The 19,190-nt window shown below is 47.7% G+C and overlaps 1 protein-coding gene across 1 annotated transcript in view; it reads left to right on the top strand.

Annotated features, from left to right (window-relative positions):
• Nucleotides 1-19,190, top strand: part of LOC119952961 (E3 ubiquitin-protein ligase rnf213-alpha-like) — a 174,877-nt gene that overhangs the window by 46,069 nt on the left and 109,618 nt on the right. Inside the window, 8 exon segments of the mRNA XM_038776606.1 lie at nt 1,093-1,361; nt 1,804-2,010; nt 2,893-3,115; nt 6,865-6,920; nt 8,668-8,830; nt 12,488-12,584; nt 12,587-12,645; nt 14,252-14,350. Of these exon segments, the coding sequence (XP_038632534.1) occupies nt 1,093-1,361; nt 1,804-2,010; nt 2,893-3,115; nt 6,865-6,920; nt 8,668-8,830; nt 12,488-12,584; nt 12,587-12,645; nt 14,252-14,350 (1,173 nt within the window).

Here is a 19,190-nt window from a genome sequence, read left to right as displayed (position 1 = left end):
CAAAGACAGAATTCTAGCCCTGGAGACAATATGTGTGTCCCAGCAAGCTACCGATAATGGTGGTTACTTGTGACTCATAATATCCCAAGGTGGTGTTAGTTGCCTAATTGTTACCTGCTCCAAAACACAATGAGTTTCAGCCTGAAACCAGTGTCACATGAGCAAGACGTGAGCTGTCTGAATTCCTTTGATTAATAAGCTATTGTAATTTATCTTCACTTTCTGTCTGCCCTCTGAAGAGGACAGTAACCCCATGCAAACAGCCTATCGCTGTCTACTATCTTACCATCAAACAGTAACAGTAGGAGGAGCTCCGTCCAGGTGCAATCGCTTGGCTCTCTTCTACCCTGTGAACAACTGGAACATTGGAACTGGTGCCTTCAAGACTAATTCATCTCTACACTCCTCCTCCCGTGGTCGGCTCACTTCATTTAAAAACAAAATTCCAGTTAAAGGTCAATTTAGTATGGCCAATCCACCTACCCTGCACATCTTTGGGTTTTGGGGGTGAGACCCACGTAGACACGGGGAGAATGTGCAAACCTCACACAGACAGTGACCCAGGGCCAGGATCGAACCCGGGTCTTCAGCATTCGAGGCTGCAGTGCTAACAACTGTGTCACCCCGCCGCCCAAACTAAGTCCCACTTCTGGAAAAATGGATCACCCTGCAACAGTGAACTAACCGACCCTCGGAAGAAACCCTCCATTATATTTTTGATTCTTGACTCATATAAAACCATAGTATTTTTTTGTGGTCCAGCTCTGTACCCCTTTCTTTTCCTCGTACCTCTTTTATTGCATGAGTGCAAAAAGGAATGGACGTTGGAAAAAGCCTTTTCATGTATCATGTGTGTGTGAAATAAATTAGCCCTTTTACTTTATCTTATCTCAAGTTGGCTGTGGCGGTTATTCATAGAGGATTGGAACACTCCAAATTTAACGGTTGTGGGAAAACTGAAACAAGTGTTAATTTTGAAAGTCTTAATTTGAAGTTGGGTTCCTCAATATAGCTACAAATGCTTCATTTCCAAGTAAAATCTTCTTAAAAATAAATCCAATCATTTCCAATGATTTATTTGTTTTATTGCAGGTTCAAGAATTGATAACTGAGCAGTTGAAGAAATTTCTTCATCATTACACTCAACCAGAACCTAAAAAAGCACCAAAATCCAAAAGAATTGCTAAGAATCGATTTGTAGCTGGAATGGTGGCTTTTGTTATTCAGAACCATTGCGATTTGAAGTTAGATACAAGTGACTTGGTAACTATCTGCAAAATGTTACAACTGCCTCAGGAACGTACAGAAGAACTTCTCCAAGACCTGAGAGAAATTGCAGATCTTCTCCCAGAGCACCAATTGTAGGTTCAGTTCAACTTTCTTTACATTTCTAGATTGCTTGTTTTGACTCAGTTTCTCTGCCTGTGACAATCCTTGGGAGTTTTGGAGCACCGACCAGGAATTTATTGACAATCTATTGACAATCTAATCCTTCTTGCTGGCATTATCTTAAGGTCCTACCAAAGAAATGACAGAACCAGAAGATAAATCGTTAATATTAAAACACGGGTCAGAGATATAAAGTGTTTATAAAAGCGTTGCAGCGTTCACCCTTTTATAGGCACATGTCAAATATTTGCTTTTGCAGCCATTGTTTATTTCTGACACTTTAGGTTGGGTCTGTGTGCTGCTGATTCCTAGTGATTTTTATTAACGGGCACAAATAATCATACTTTTGAGAAACTGATTGTTCCTTCAGTGGGTTTGGCATGGGGATAACACTGTAATTGTGTTTCTTTCCAGCATATGTAAAGGACTGATTAATTTCTGTTTTCGACGAGATGTTTTGGAGTTGGTGCTGGTTGTGCCACTTCTTCACTGGTTAATGGAACAGCAGCAACCATCGTATTCAGTGAGCAGTGAAGCCAGTTCCAGCAAACCAGAACCACTGCGAGGTCTTTCCTATGAAATGTTTCGACACAGATTAAGAACTTACCCTGAAAAAAGAAGGTGACATTTATCACATTTTAAACTATTTCCTGGGAAATGTTGGTAAAAGATCTTCCTGGAATGCTGTTCAGGACTCTTTAAATTGTAATCCATCATCACTTTTTAAACACTGACAAATTGGTCATCCAAGATACACCCAGATCACAGTACGATGTGCTGGTTGTAGAGCAGATGAGCAAGTTGTGTTGCTACCATGTTAGTGCGCAGGTTGGATCCACAGCTGGTTTCTGTTTTCTGTCAGATTCGGACCATGAGCTTCTTACTTACAACACAAACTTATTTGTTTATAGCACATTTAGGGCTGGATTCATCAGCCCCACCCGTCGCAAGATCGCCATAGGTGGGACACAGACCATGGAAAAGTCCATTGACCTCGGGCGGGATTCTCTGGTCGCCAGGCAGGTGCGGTCGGAGAATCCCGCCCTTCACGTATCAAGACATCCCAAGGAACTTCACAGCAGGGTTATTCAACAAAGCATAACACATAGCCACAAAATGAGATACTTGAACAGGTTTGGTTAAAGGTTAATGTTTCAATGCAGGAGAGAGAGTGCAGAGTGGTGAAGGAATTTGAGGAGGGAAGTCCAGATTTCGGGGGCTGTATTCTCCGACTTTGAGGCTATGTCCCCACGCCGGCGTGGGAACGGTGGCGTTTTACGACAGAAAAATGAGGTAAAACGGGCACCCATCCTTCTTTGGCCGGGGGCTAGCATCTCTGTTGATGGGGAGCAGTGTTGGAATTCCGAATTTCCGTTGTCCTTTCCATGAATAAGTGCTTTCTGACATTAGCCCTGAAGAATGTACTCAAATGTGTAAAAGTATTATCTCCAGAGTCGTTGTCCAGTGATTGAAATTTTTGTTATTTATTTCTTGTTATTTTAGAAAATTACTGGAACTCGTGTGTCAAATGAAACCAATGGTTAAGATGGACCCTACACTGGTGTTTACCTGGTTTTCACTGATTGCAACTGAGGATATTCCTGAATACTCAAAGGAAATGGGAATAGCTCCGAATAGTGTTGTACAAGAACTAATGTGCAGATTGAAAGAGTCCAAGGAGAAAATGGGAAACGCAAACTTTAAACTATTGGAGCAGGATATTCAGGTTTGTTTTAAGTGTTTTGTGCCGGAGGAGTTTAGAGTTTACATGTGTTCCTCAGAAACTATAAGCTCACACCATCATGAAGTATGATAATATAAAACCGCCGCCTTAATAATTTACATTGAAAAGCTGTCCAAATCCTGGGAGTGCATCACTCTGTCAGATCTACAAAATTAAATTTATTTACATTGATTTTAGAAGGTCATTGTAGGCACAAAGGCTGCAAAATCTGGTTGCATAGCGGCCGTTTCTTTGACGGTGCAGCTGGCATCCTTCATCCAGAATGGCATTTGGGCTATTTGTGTATACTTTTGGCCCTGGCTGTGCCAGGTGCTTGCACAGGAGGTTGGCAGGGTGTAGGAAGTGTGCGCAGAGAATGTAGAGCCAAATAACATTTCTTTAAAAATTCACTTACAGGATGTGGGCATCGCTGGTTAGGTCAGCATTTATTGCCCATCCCTTGTTGCTCTTCAGAAGGTGGTGGTGAGCTGCCTACTTGAACTGCTGCATTCCCTGAGGGGTAGGTACAGCCACAGTGCTGTTAGGGGTCCAGGATGTTGCCCCAGCGACAGTGAATGAAAGGCGATCTATTTTCAAGTCAGGGGGGTGAGTGACTTGGAGGGGAACCTCCATGTGGTGGTGTTCCCAGATATCTGCTGCTTTTGTCCTTCTAGGTGGCAGTGGTCGTGGGTTTGGAAATGCTGCCTAACGAACCTTGGTACCTACACGGTACACAAGGCTGTCACTGTTCGTCGGTGGTGGAGGAATTTAATGTTTGTGGAAGGGATAGTAATTAAGCAGGCTGCTTTGTCCTGGATGGTGTTGAGCTTCTTGAGCTCAATAGAGTCTTGTCTTAACCTCGCACAGATTGAGTGAGCCCATGGCTTGCAGGTTTTCCCACGGTGCCATTGATTGCATGTTGCTTTGTGGATAGCCACATGTGAACTCTGAGATGTACCTCATCCAGAAGGGATATCCCCCTCGGCTATATTCAGCTGGTGTCTTCCCATTGCCATGCAAGTGAATGCCCAGCATCATGGTGCAAGTGGCCAGGGAACACAGGGAGTGCAGGTTGGGCGACACTATTTCTGCCTCGGACTAGAGGGCACAGCCTGAAAACTAGCGCCAGACCTTTCGGAAAGGATGGTAGAGTTTTTCAACTAATGGCTTTTGTGCTCGATCAATTGTTAATTTTAAAACTGAAATTTTCATTAAGCAAAGGTGTTAAGGGATATGGGGCAATGGGGTTAGGTCGCAGGTCAACCATGATCTCGTTGAATTGTGGGACAAACTTGAAGGACTTTCTGGCCTCTTCCTGATCCTCCTCTCCTGGCCTTTTCCTTTGTCTCCAAGTAATGATACTTTCGTTCTTTCATCAACTGCATTTGAGCCTCCTCAACAAAAGGGATTGTTACTGAGCGGCGAAGGCTATTTGCTGAACATATGGCTCACAAACCTGGGGCGGGATTCTCCCCTACCCGGCGGGGTGGGGGGTCCTGGCGTAGCATAGTGGCGCCAGCCACTCCGGCGTCGGTCCTCCCCAAAGGTGGGGAATTATCCGCACCTTTCGGGGCCAAGCCCTCACATTGAGGGGCTAGGCCCGTGCCCGAGTGGTTGGCACCACGCCGACTGGCGCCAAAACCGGCACAACAGCCTTTGATGCCCGGCGCCGGGGCTGGCCGAAAGGCCTTCACCGGTTCGTGCATGCTGCGGTGCGTCAACTGCCGCTGACGCCACCACCAGCGCATGCGTGCTGGGGGATTCTCTTCCACCTCCGCCATGGTGGAGGCCGTGGCGGCGGCGGAAGAAAAAGAGTGCCCCCACGGCACTGGCCTGCCCGCCGATCGGTGGGCACCGATTGCGGGCCTGGCCACCGTGGGGGCACCCCCCCGGGGTCCGATCGCCCAGCGCCCCCCCCCCCCCCCCAGGACTTCGGGGGCCCGCTCGTGCCACCGGTCCCGCCACTACCAGAGGTGGTTCAAACCACGGCGGCGGGAGAGGCCTCTCAGCGGCGGGACTTCGGCCCATCGCGGGCCGGAGAATCGCCGCAGGGGGCTTGCCAATCGGCGCGCCGTGATTCCTGCCCCCGCCAATTCCCGGGTGGCGGAGAATTCCGGCCACGGCGGTGGCGGGATTTTCGCCGGTCCCGGGCAGGGTCGGAGAATTTCGCCCCTGGTGTGCAACCTACACACACATTGGCCCCATGGATATAACGATAAACTTGCTGCCACATGATTGAGCAGATCCTGTGGGTTTTCAAACATTGCTTTCACTGCTTGAATCGTCCCAGTAGAGGCTGCAATATTGGGCGAAGCACAAGTTAAGATTCAATGTGAATTGCTGCAGGCATAACTCTCGCCATCATGAGGGCACAGCCCTTACTGCAGAATATAGTGAGCTGAGGAGGGAGCAAGCGGGGGAGGAGTTTTGTGTTCAGTTCTGGTCACCACTTTACAGGAAGGACATAATTGCTTCAGAGCGAGTGTGTATTGCCAGGGCTTTAAAATTGCAGCTATGAGGAGAGATTGAATAGGCTGGGGTTGTTTTCCTTAGGACAGAGGGGGCTGAGGGGTGACCTTATTGAGGTGTACAAAAGTATGAGGGGCCTAGACAGGGTCGACAGGAAAAGCTCGTTTCCCCTAGCTGAGGGGTCAGTTACCAGGAGGGAAATATTTAGGGTGATTGGCAGAAGGATTAGAGGTGACATGAGGGAAACCCTTTCCACCCAGAGGATGGCGGGTGTTTGGAATTCACTGCCTCAGTTGGTGGTTGAGGCTGAAATGTCAACTCATTTAAATGATACCTGGATCTGCACCTGTAACTTGCAATTCTATGAGACAGGTGCTGGAAAATAGGATTAAAATCAGCAGCTAGTTTCTTTGTCTCTTTTTTTCTTTGGCCAGCAAAGACATGATGGGCTGAATGGCCTCTTTCTACGCCATAAGCTTTTTATGGTTCCATGGTTGCTTCAGGTGTGAGAGTAAGGAACTGCCTACGCCATTGTCTTCCTATTCTGCTATTTGTTTGACTATAGTCTGGACAGGTGCCAGTTCTTGGGTATCTGAAATGCACACAGGCATAGGTTTGGGATTATGGGAGGGGGTGAAGGAAGAGTTGAGCATTTACACTATTTGCAGTAAATCGGGAAGAGAATGGGGGAAAGTAGGCTTAGTTGGGGCTATCTTCAGTTGCTTCTGCCTCAGTGCCAGCCACAGTCTCAGACAAAGCCTCTCCAGTGATGGACAGGACCACCTGCCCCCAAGCAGTAAAAATGTGCAGCCAAAGCTGACCCTCCCATACCCTTTGGGTGCTGCTAATTCTGGCCATGAATGACTTTGTCCTGTAAGGGAGAGGGAATTGTATCAGTGAGTGTGGTGGAATGTGTTTGACGTCTGTGGCTGCCATGGTTGAATAGCCAGCAGTACGTCTCGTACTGGCAGCTGTGGGATGTGGGGCTCGCAGGAAAAAGCATTTGAGAGTGAGGTGAAAATGTATGGATGGACATTTATCCGTCTGCAACCTCTCGCGCCAAGGCTTCCAGAAATAATTCAAACTGTATAAATATGTATTCCATTGGATTTTTTAGTTAATATGCGAGCTAATTGGTTGACCTCATTTATGGAAGGGTTTGGAAGCTGGTGAGATGAGTTATGAATGTGATGCATGGTATTCTTGATTGTTCATAATTACTGCTTTTTAATTTGTTGAATGGTACGATCAGTGAAATTGAGGACTATCTTATTATTTTACAGGCATTTGGGAAAAGCATCCATTACATTAAAGAAATGCTCATTCAACAATCAGGAAGGTAAACTTTCACATATTGTTTTCCATTTGAATGGGACAAATACTAACCAGACTGGCTTAACCATCAATTTCTTTAGTATTGCTGGAAAAGACATACGCTGTCAAAGCTTTTAATCTTGCACTCATCAGGACAATTCGCAAGAACACCAAATGTAAAGGGAACAACAATTATGTGGCATGAGAAGAGAGGGCTGATTGGTTGGCACGTGAACACTGATTGGTAGAGTGTTGCCATGGAGAATGTACCATTTAATTGATAACTGACAATTAACTGCCAAGTTTTCTTTCAGTTTAAACCAAGAAGGTTGACTCTGATTGGTTAAGGAATTGACCTGGGGAATTAACTAGGGAATGGCTGTTGCCTATTGTGTTTTGTTGAAAAAGATGCAACGTGTGTACATGTTCTTGTCATCTGCAAAGGGCAGGGCCCTGTGTATTAATGTATGTAGCTTCTATCACACGCATGTATATCACACTGTGAGCCCCACTAAAAGTCTCAAATTGGTTGTAAGTGTAATTCCTAGCAGTCTCAGGATAGTTTAGCAAATGTCGTCCAATTGTGCAATCACATCTAATGTTGGACACATATGGCCTCCCAGCTGCGTGAAATGATGGATGGGGTTCATTGGCAATATTAGCAATTGAGTTCTAACAAGTTAGAGTTTATGAAGGGTTGGAGAGGTGTCGTGGCTAAATTGGGGGCAGAGGCCAACAACTTTGCTGAGGTGAAAATAAGTGACCGTGATAATGATGAGTAAAGTGTGGAGATTGAAGTTCATCTCTTCAAAGATTTGCACGGTTCAGAACCAATGAGTGGTGAGTGTGGTGGGTGGAGTTATTGTCAAGGCAGTGGGGTTGATATTGGGTGCCAGTGCCATTGTGCCCTGGTGGCATCGGGGGGTGCCAGGAAAGCATCATGCCTGGAGCCCAACCATCTTGGAGCCTCCGACCTCCTGGGAGACACCACCCCCACCCAGGTGCTGTTACACCCGGTCCGGTGGACCAGTGCTAAATGGCACCACTGCGAGGTCTCCAAGGCGCAGGCTTTCAATCCTGCGTCTGCGGAGACCCCAGCGCGAACGTATTTAAGTGTGTTTAACTACATACTTAAATATGCAAATCTGGATCCCGGCCATTGAGGGCGAGATCCAGATCACGTGTTGCATCTCACGAGGCGTACCTCTCGCGAGATTTGCCAGCCTCGTCACGTCACCGGGTGGGGTGCAACAAGGGTGCATGATCGCATCCAAAGGCTATCGGTATTCGGGTGGAAGAATGTAGCCAGAACAGATTCATCCATAAGTGAGCTTAATTGAACTCTTTACAGTTTTGGAGAAGTATGCAATTGAATTATCAATTAATAGTATGAATAAACGCGCATGAAAAGTGACCACTTACTTAGAATTCCAAACAACTTCAAAACTCTGGTTATTCATGTGTTGAAATGAACGAATCTGATCATTTACAGGGCGGCATGGTGGCGCAGTGGTTAGCACTGCTGCCTCACAGCGCTGAGGACCCGGGTTTGATCCTGGCCCCGGGTCACTGTCCATGTGGAGTTTGCACATTCTCCCTGTGTCTGGGTGGGTCTCAGATGTGCAGGGTAAGTGGATTGGCCACGCTAAATTGCTCCTTAATTGGAATAAAAAGAATTGGGTACTCTGAATTGATAAAAATAAAGAGAATCTGATCATTTATTATCAGTGGTTTACTGAAGATTGTAAGTAATCTCTGTGCTATTTTTGCAGAAAGAATATTTCTGAGTTACTGGAAAATGATATAAAGTGGAGCATTAAGATTCACATAATAATCTGTGACCTGACTAACCACAGCGGATTGTATGAAGTTCCCGCTCTTTCCTTCCAGCTTGTGATGGAAGTTTCTGAGAAGATAAAAATGTTGTTAAAAGAGGTAGGTTTTAAGTGAATCTGAATCTGAAATGCACCTTACACATAGTTTCTCACAGGAGACAAATGACATTATTTTTATTCATTCATGGGATATGGGCATTGCTGGCTGGGCAGCATTTATTGCCCTTCTCTAATTGCCCTCAAGAGGGTGATAGTGAGCTGCCTTCTTGAATCGCTGCAGTCCATGTGGTGTAGGTACACGCACAGTGCTGTTAGGGAGGACATCCCAGGATTTTGACCCAGTGAAAGTGAAGGAACGGAGATATATTCCCAGGTAAGGATGGTGAGTGACGTCCTTGTCCTTCCAGATGGTAGTGGTTGTGGGTTTGGAAGGTGCGGTCTAAGGAATCTTGGTGAGTTACTGCAGTGCTTCTTGCAGATGGTATACACGTGCTTCTTGCAGGTGGTATACACGGCTGCCACTGTTCGCCGGTGGTGGAGGGAGTGAATGTTTGTGGATGTGGTGCTAATCAAGAGAGCTGCTTTGTCCTGGACGGTGTTGAGCTTCTCGAGTGTTGTTGGAGCTGCACTCATCTAAGCAAATGGAGAGTGTTTCATCACACTCCTTTTTTTAATAATACCCTTTATTGTCACAAGTAGGCCTACATTAACACTGCAGTGAAGTTATGGTGAAAAGCCCCTAGTTGCCACATTCTGGCGCCTGCTCGGGTACACAGAGGGAGAATTAAGAATGTCCAAATTACCTAACAGCACATCTTTTGGGACCTATGGGAGGAAACTGGAGCACCCGGAGGAAACCCACGCAGACACGGGGAGAACATGCAGACTCCGCACTGGCAGTGACCCAAGCCTGGAATTGAACCTGAGACCCAGGTGCTGTAAAGCAACAGTGCTAACCACTGTGCTACCATACCTGATATGTTCCATGTAGATGGTGGACAGACTTTGGGGAATCAAGAGGTGAGTTAGTTGCCATAGGATTCCTAGCCTTCAGCCTGCTCTTGTAGCTACAGTATTTATAATCACTAGCCCAGTCCAATTTCTGGACAATGATAATCCCCAGGATGTTAATAGTGAGGGATTCAGTGAAAGCAATGCCAATGGATGTCAAGGACAATGGTTAGATTCTCTTTTGTTGGAGATGGTCATTGACTGGCACTTGTGCGGTATGAATGTTGCTTGCCATTGCCACTCGTCAGCCAAAGCCTGGATACTGTTCAAGTCTTGTTGCATTTGGACATGGACTGCTTCAGTATCTGAGGAGTCGTGACTGGTGCTGCACATTGTGCAGTCAGCCGCAAAGATCCCCACCTCTGACTTTTTGATGGAAGGGAGTCATTGATGAAGCAGTTAAAGATGGTTAGCTGGAGGATACTACGCTGAGGAACTCGTGCAGTGATGGCCTGGAACAAATATGATTAACCTCCAACCACCACAACCAACTTCCTTTGTGCCATTTTTGATTCCACCTGATTCCCATTGACTCCAGTTTTGCTGGGCTGCTTGATGCCATACTTGATCATATACTGTCTTGATTTCAGGGGCAGTCGCTCTCACCTCGCCTCTCGCATTCAGCTCTTTTGTCCATCTTTGAACCAAGGCTGCAATCAGGTCATGAGCTCAGTGGCCCTGATGGAAGCTAAACTTAGTGTCAGTGAGCAGGGTACTGCTAAATGCCATTCGATAGCATTGTCAATGACCCTTTCCATCATTTTACTGAAGATTGAAAGTAGACTGGTGGGGCGGTAATTGCCAGGTTGGGTTTGTCTTGCTTGTTGTGGACAGGACATACTTGGACCATTTTTCACATTGGAGGGGAGATGCCAGTGTTGGAGCTGTACTGGAACAGCTTGGCTAGGAGCATGTCAAGTTCTGGAGCAGAAGGACTATTGTCAGGGCCCATAGTTTTTGCAGTATCCAGTGCGTTCAGCCAATTCTTGATACCATGTGGAGTGAATCGAATTGGTTAAGTACTGGCATTTATGTTCCTGGGCACCTCCAGAGGAGGCCGAGAGGGATCATCCACTCGGCACTTCTGACTGAGGATGATTGCAATGCTTCAGCTTTATCTTTTGCTGGGCACCCCTTCACGTCCTCAAGTTATGTCAAAGCGCTTCAAAGTCAGTGAATTACGTCTACTTGAATGGACACATGGGGTACCAACTTAACACTCCTCTGAAAGGTAATACCTCTGACAACACAGCACTCTCTCTCTTTCTCTCAATACTGCTCTGTGTGCTGAAGTGGGCTTTGAACCCACAATCTTCTAACTTGGATGCAGAATTCTATAGCTGAGAAAGATATCAGTTGAGAAGTAGTTTGCCTTTTTTAACACTAGATTATTGTGAGTGAGTAAAATGAAACCCTGATTCCATTATCAGAGAGTAAACCATGCCTGTTGGTGCCATTCTGTGGTGTCTGCATCAGAGGTTACGAGGTCACTGGACTTACATAGTCCAGGTAGATACAGTTGTCACTTTTGGTAGATGTCTATATGTGCCTGCCGATGCCAACCCCTGAAACCCCAGCATCCAAGCAGTGAGCTTCCTGAACAAAGGCCGTCTACATGAACTTATTCTTTTATTTACACCTCGGAAGCGGTTGGACCTCCTGTCTGACCTCGATCGCACCAGCTGGATCAACATCTGTGGACCCCAGTTGACTTACTTGAAATATTGACCGCCACAAACATATCAGGGCTCCTTCCATGGCTATGTCTGGGAGACCCGGGGTCTGTTCCTGATTGCGGAGTTGCTTTGCGCAGGTTGGATGGAATTTCTGCCTCTTGTAAGAAAAGAGGAAAATCATGAAACTGTCAGAGAGCTTCTATAACCTGGGGCCAGGACTTTTGGCGATGTTCATAGATTATCATAGAATTTACAGTGCAGAAGGAGGCCATTCGGCCCATCGAGTCTGCACCGGCTCTTGGAAAGAGCACTCTACCCAAGGTCAACACCTCCACCCTATCCCCATAACCCAGCAACCCCACCCAACACTAAGGGCAATTTTGGACACTAAGGGCAATTTATCATGGCCAATCTACCTAACCGGCACATCCTTTGGACTGTGGGAGGAAACCGGAGCACCCGGAGGAAACCCACGCACACACGGGGAGGATGTGCAGACTCCGCACAGACAGTGACCCAAGCCGGAATCCAACCTGGGACCCTGGAACTGTGAAGCAATTGTGTTACCCACAATGCTACCGTGCTGCCCTAAATCAGTCTCCCGTTGGATTTGGAGCAGGAGAATGAATGATAGTTTTGAGCCTCATTTTATAATTGAGGATGAGGAGCGTAACGCAAAGCAAGGACCCATAAATTAGTTGAACCAAAATACTTCAGACGAGGGGGTAGTTTTCATTTTGGACACTGCCGTAAAGTACCTGATATTGAATTGGTTGCCAAGGGGACCACCGTGGTTGATATTCCTTTCCACCTGACTCACGAGAATGGAATAACACGCGGTCAATCCAATATCAGCCATTTTGCAGTATTGCACTATGTTAAAAGTATCCCCAGAACTTTAGCTACATGTTTTATCCTATGCTTCTTCTCAGTGGTTCTGTTGCTGATTGATAATTGCATGATGGTGCAGTTTTAGCTGAACTTTATTGACGGTGGCTCTTTTATTCAGTCTTACAACCTGCAGAGACTTGCATTGATTGCACCCTGTTTTCCTCCCCCCTCTGTTCCAGCAGTCGCAGGGTGAGCCATCTCCAAAGGAAAATCCAGCCCACGTCAATGTAAAATCAATGATCGACAGTGCGCAAGAGTGCCTCCGTACCTGGCGAACGGAACCTTGCCGACAGACTTGCTTTCCACAGCAAAGTTCACTGACAAGAAAGAACTGGAGGTACATTTGCCCTTTCACCCTTGAAGATCTATTTAAAGGGTATTCAGTGCAGAGTAAGAGTATTGCATTCTGTATGTTGGCTGTGTTTCAAATGATCATTTATAAAGGAACAAGAGTAAGTGCAGAGCATCCTGCTAAGGACCATAGAGGCCGACAGCGCAGGAGGCCACTTGACCTAGGGCGGCACTTGAACAATTCAAAAAGGAGTGAAATGTATGAGTGCCTTGTTCCTCCATCCGCTGCGGATGTGAATGCGATTCCCGGCTGCACTGATTCTTGCCCCAAATCCTCCTTGTGGAAAGGCATTCCACACTGTGACAACAATAAGTAAGACTGACAACTCTTACCTCAAATGAATGTTACCTTTTGTCAATCAGCCAGATTTGGTGTTCATTCTCTGGATGAGAAATTATTACTGATTGTAAAGGACAAAATGGTAAAAAAAAAAAGAGACCAAAAGATTAAGCCAACCACTTACTGCGAGGTTAGTTGGCCATTGAATGGAAAACCTAATTTGGCCTCATGAGATTTACCAGCCTTGTCACATCCTGAGTTGGGCGCGATGAGGCCGGTAGATCGCGCCCTTGGGTTTGGAGCCCCCTGAGGCTTAGACAATGAAACTCACTATCTTGGCTTAATCTGGGGTCACATCTACACCAGAAAGGAGAAGAGGTTCTCTGGAAGGGTCTCCACCCAAAACATAAATCAACATCTTCAGCTACTGCATAAATTTCAGGATTTGTTAGTTGAACTGCAAAGAGTTGAATTCCAACCAGACAAGGGAGCGAGGAGGATTATTCCTCACAGTCTGTGGGCTACTCCCGACTCTTAATTCTCCTCACAGTCTCAGGGAATGAATCTTACTCCACATTTGTAATTGCAACTTATGAAAGAGGGGAGGGGGATGAGAGAGCAGGACACTGATAATTCAGCACCTGTACCCTTTCAGCATGGGCACCAAGGAATTCCTCTCACTTGGAATGCAGTTTGTCGAAGTGAATGACTTCACTCAAAGGGCCATGAATCTGTGGAATTCTCTGCCTCCGAGTGCAGTGGACGCTGGAACACTAAATATATTTAAGGAGGAGATGGGTGGGTTTTTACATAGTAACTGGATGAAGGGTTATGGGGAGCGGGCAGGAAGGTGGGGAAGAGGCCGTGGTGGGATCAGCCATGTTCTTATTGAATGGCGCAGCAGGCTCGAAGGGCTGATTTGCCTAGTCCTGCTCCTTGTTCTTATGTTCATATGTTCCCTCATACACGGATTGAATGGGGCTCTTGCATGTGGGTGAGTTTGTTGGCAGAGGCCAAGCATTGCCAAGGCACGAGTCCACCCTCAGCACTAAAAAGGTCTTGCCGTTGATCAAAAGCCAGCGATCTGTTTGGGGTCCTGCCCAAGTGCGTGGGTTACACGGCCCTGGCTGCTGACCTTCTGACCTGTGCTCTCTGGGAGCAGCTGATGTTGGAAACTTTCCTACAGTGTACATCGGAATAGCGAGCATAAAGCTGGAACTATTAAAAAAAATATATAGCATGCTTATAATTCTTTTGGATGATACGGTGAAATGTTTTATTGTAATTAATAAATATTTCACTCACTCTTCAGATGTGGAATTGCCATTTTACCATGGAATGCGGAATTACTGACTGGATCACTGAGTGGAGAGGAATGACAAAAATTGACCTTCAAAAAAGAATAGAGAAGGTAGTCTATGAAACCAACCCTTCTGTGGTTTTTGAATTAATTGCATTAGGCAGAGGTCTTGTCATATATTTACATAAATTAAGTACGGATTTGCTCATTCATAATATTCGGCAACATTACAGGTTAGCAGTTTAGACTGACGGAATCTGAAACCGGATGAAGTTGAGACCCTCAGAAGCAGTCACAACGTTGATTTAAATTCTATTGGTAAAGGTAACTCGAAGTGTAAAGTAAGGGCCCTCCAGAAGTGCATTGCCGCATCTCATATTGAGAATGTGGCCTGTGGCTTGGGCTAATTTTGAAGGAGCCCTTTGATGGCGGACATACCATTTTCAGTAGTTCAGGTGGGATCTTTCTGTGCAGTTTTCAGGAGAAACTGCAACAGTGGCGAGCCCTTCAGCTCACAGATTGCTGGACTGCTCAGGTGGGCAGAAAGGTGTAAAAGGGAATTCAACCCAGAGAAGTGTGGGGTGGCGCATTTGGGGAAATCAAACATGACAAAAGATTAGACAATAAAGGTGGGGACACTGAGAGGTGTGGAGGAAGTGAGGGGCCTTGGAGGGAATGCCCAGAGATCCCTGAATGTAGCAGAGCAGGTTGCTAAGGTGGTTAAGAGGGCACATGAAGACCTCCGGTGGCGGCTATGATGGAGTAAGCCGCACATTTGGTGGCTCCTGCTCGGGTCAGGCTTTTGGACCATTCCCCCCGATTTTTTACAGGTCTTGAATTGAAACATTGATGACAGAGGCAATTGTGAACTGAATTCCCACATCGGTGCATGGAGAGGAGGACTAGAAGTGCTCGCAAAGGCAGAAACAGACGAACGGAGAACGCTTGGGCTGAAGCTGCAGCGGGAGACAGCATGGCGGAGGACTGGACCTTTGGCTTGTCAACCCTGTGGTCAACAGAGCAGTTGATGCAGATTATCCAGGAGGGCTTCGCCAAGCAGAAACGGGTCTGCTTAGACCCGATGAAAGAGTCAATTAAGCGGCTGGAGCTTAGATTGGATGCCCAAGATCGGGCGATCCAGAGGGTGGAGAAGGCGCTGGCTGACCAGGAGGAACATCAAACTGCGGTGGAGTTGGAGGTGGGGATGCTGAGAGACCAACAGTAAAGGCTTCTGGAGAAGGTGGCGGACCTAGAGAATAGGCCCCGCCGGCAGAACTTGAGAATCGTTGGGCTCCTGGAGGGGTCCGAAGGAGCGGACACTGGGGCATACATAGCGGGCATGTTTGAGAAGCTGCTGGGGAATGGGGCATTCTCCCGACCATTGGAGGTGGACAGAGCTCACAGAGCACTCACGAGGAAGCCGCAAATGGGAGACACCCCAAGGGCAATGGTGGTGAGATTCCACAGGTACTTGGATAAGGAGCACATTCTACAGTGGGCCAAGCAGACACGGAGCTGTAAATGGGACAACAGTGATCTATCGGGACCTGAGTGCGGAGGTGGCCAGGAGAAGAGCGGGGTATAACCAGCACGGTAGCATAGTGGTTAGCACAATTGCTTCACAGCTCCAGGGTCCCAGGTTCGATTCCGGCTTGGGTCACTGTCTGTGTGGAGTCTGCACATCCTCCCCGTGTGTGCGTGGGTTTCCTCCGGGTGCTCCGGTTTCCTCCCACAGTCCAAAGATGTGTAGGTTAGGGGGTATGGCCATGATAAATTGCCCTTAGTGTCCAAAATTGCCCTTGGTGTTGGGTGGGGTTGCTGGGTTATGGGGATAAGGTGGAGGTGTTGACCTTGGGTAGGGGTGCTCTTTCCAAGAGCCGGTGCAGACTCGATGGGCCGAATGGCCTCCTTCTGCACTGTAAATTCTATGAAAAAAGATCAGGTCGCCCCTTTTTAAGAAAAAGGTGAAGCTCGGACTGCTGAATCCAGCCCGTCTCTGGGTCAAGTACGAGGAGCAACACTTTTATTTCGAGTCGCCTGAGGAAGCGCTGGACTTCGCAAAAAGGAAAGGACTGGTGGCGGACTGAGAGCTTTTGAACTTTGCTGCAACATTCATGTTTTTAAAAAGTTTCTCGTTTTTTGTTTTGTGGACGCTATTTGTAATGCCTTCTGTATTGATTTGGGGCCAGATTCAGAGCTGAGTGAGTTAAAGTTTACATTTGCACTGTTGGGGGATGGGGGTGTGTTTGTTTAGATGTTGGATCCTTTGCTTGATTTTTGTTTTGTTAGCGTTTTTTTTCTGTTGGGCAATTGTGTTGGGATTGTTTGTCATTGGAATATGTGTGTATGAGCGGGGTGGGGAGGGAACAATAGGTGGGAGACTTTCTGGCACCAGGGGTGGGGGCCACCAAGCAAGCTGGGCGGGCTAGCTCACGGAAGAGTAGTGGGGGGGGTGAGCAGATGTTATGCTTATCAAAGGGGTCGATTTATATTGTGCTGTTACTAGGGGGGGGGGGGGGGAAATGTTCTGCTGACAAGGGAGAGACTTGTGCTATAAGGGACAGAGAGGAGGTTGGGGGCGGAGGCTGCCTACAGGTTAATAAAGACAGTAACCAGCGCCCGCACTGGAGGTTAGACATGGGTCTTTTAGCTGATGAGGAGGTGTGCGGGCAGCTGAAGAAATGTATTCAGAACTACCTGGAAGTCAACTACACGGGGGTAATTTCAGCAGCGGTGGACGGGGAGGCATTGAAGGCGGTGGTTAGAGGGGAGCTGATCTTGATATGGGCCGATAGGGAGAAGGTAGACAGGACAGAGACAGACCAACTGGTAAAGGAGATACTACAGGTCGACAGGAGGTATGCGGAGACCCCAGAGGCGGGGCTTTTAAGGGAACGGCGGAGGGTACAGGCGGAGTTCGGCTTGTTAACCACAGGGAGGGTGGTAGCGCAGCTGGGAAAGGTGAGGGGGGTGATTTATGAGCATAGAGAGAAGGCCAGCAGAATGCTTGCACAGCAACTTAGAAAGAGGGAGGCAGCCAGGGAGAGAGGGAAAGTAAGGGATGGAGATGGGAACCCGGTGGGAGACTCAGCAGGGGGTGAATAAGGCTTTTAAGGAGGCTTACAGTTGGCTGTATGGGTCGGAACCCCCACCGGGGCCGGAGGGGATGAGGCACTTCCTCGGGGGGGAGCTGGTAGAAGAGCTGGGGGCCCCGATCGGGATCAAAGAGATAGCGGAGGGGCTGAATGCCATGCAGTCGGATAAAGCCCCGGGGCCGGACGGGTACCCAGTGGAGTTCTGAGAGCCTCAAGGAACTAAAAGGGGCTGGTCCGGGAGGGGGGGGGGGGGAGGCGGACAGCACAGAGTCTCGCTTTATGCAGACAACCAGCTTCTGTATGTATCGGACCCAATAGAGGGGATGGAAGAAATCCTGAGGATTCGAGGGGAATTTGTGCTGGGGTATGAACTAAATATGGAGAAAAGTGAGATGTTTGCGGTCAAGGCAAGGGGACAGGAGAGGCGATTGGGGGAGCTGCCGTTTAGATTAGTAGGTGGAAGCTTTAGGTACCTCGGCATCCAAGTGGAGCGGGAATAGGACCGGCTGCACAAACTAAATTTGGCCCAAATAGTAGAACAAATGAAGGACGATTTTCGGAGATGGGACGCGCTCCCGTTGTCACTAGCTGGGAAGGTGCAGACGGTGAAGGTGATGGTCCTCCTGAGATTCCTGTTTGTGTTTCAGTGTCTCCACATCTTTACTCTGCGGTCCTTTTTTAAACGGGTCAACAAAGTGATCACTGGCTTTGTTTGGGTGGGCAAGACCCCGCGAGTAAGGAAGGTAATGCTTGAGCGGAGCCAGGGAGAGGGTGGGCTGGCGCTGCCAAACTTTAGTAACTACTACTGGGCGGCAAATATAGCCATGATCAGGAAGTGGGTGGTGGGGGGAGGGTTGGCATGGGTGCGCATGGAGTCGGCTTCTTGCAAGGGCACCAGCCTGGGGGAGTTGATAACGCCACCTCTGCCGTTCCCGCCGGCACAGTACTCCACCAGCCCCGTGGTGGTGGCGGCCCTGAGAGTCTGGGGGCAATGGAGGAGACATGTGGGAGCAGAGGGAGCATCGATTTGGTCTCCAATCTGTAATAATCACCGGTTTGTCCCGGGAAGTATGGACAGGGGGTTTCGGAGGTGGCAGAGAGCAGGGATTGAGAGGATGGGGGATATGTTTATAGAGGGGGGCTTTCTGAGTTTGAGGGCGCTGGAGGAGAAGTTTGGATTGTTGAGGGTAAACAAATTTAGGTACCTGCAGGTGCAGGACTTCCTATGTAGACAGGTTTCAACCTTCCCGCTCCTACCACCAAGGGGGATACAGGACAGGGTAGTTTCCAGAGGGTGGGTGGGAGAAGGGAAAGTCTCTGACATTTACAAGGAACTTATGGGGTCAGAGGACACACAGACTGAGGAGCTGAAGCTCAAGTGGGAGAGGGTCAATGTTAGGGTTCTCCCGGAGGTGGCAACCGTTCGTCGACTTCTTTGCGGAAAATAAATCATCAGCAGAAGTGGGGGGGGGGGGGGGGGGGGGGGGGGGGTTCGTTCAGCTTAGAGTAGGGGGTTAATAAAGGTGGGACCTGTAAGGGGAGGAAGACTTTTGCACTATATTTATAGATTCATGTACATTGCTTATTTTGTTGTTGTTGTAAAACCAAAAATACCTCAATAAAAAATGTTTATTATAAAGAAGGCACATGAAATCCTTTCATTTATTATCTAAGGCATAGAAAAAAGAGCAGGGAGGTGATGCTTGAACTACATAAAATACTAGTTAGGCCACAAACTGAGTACCGTGCACAGTTCTGGCCACCTCATTGTAGAAAGGATGCCATTGGATTCGAGAGGGTCAAAATGAAATTTACCAGGATGTTGCCAGGACTGAAACATTAGCAGCTATGAGGAA

This window comes from Scyliorhinus canicula, chromosome 18, assembly GCF_902713615.1.
Source record: "Scyliorhinus canicula chromosome 18, sScyCan1.1, whole genome shotgun sequence".
Classification (NCBI taxonomy): domain Eukaryota; kingdom Metazoa; phylum Chordata; class Chondrichthyes; order Carcharhiniformes; family Scyliorhinidae; genus Scyliorhinus; species Scyliorhinus canicula.
This window is presented reverse-complemented; position numbering and strand designations above follow the sequence as displayed.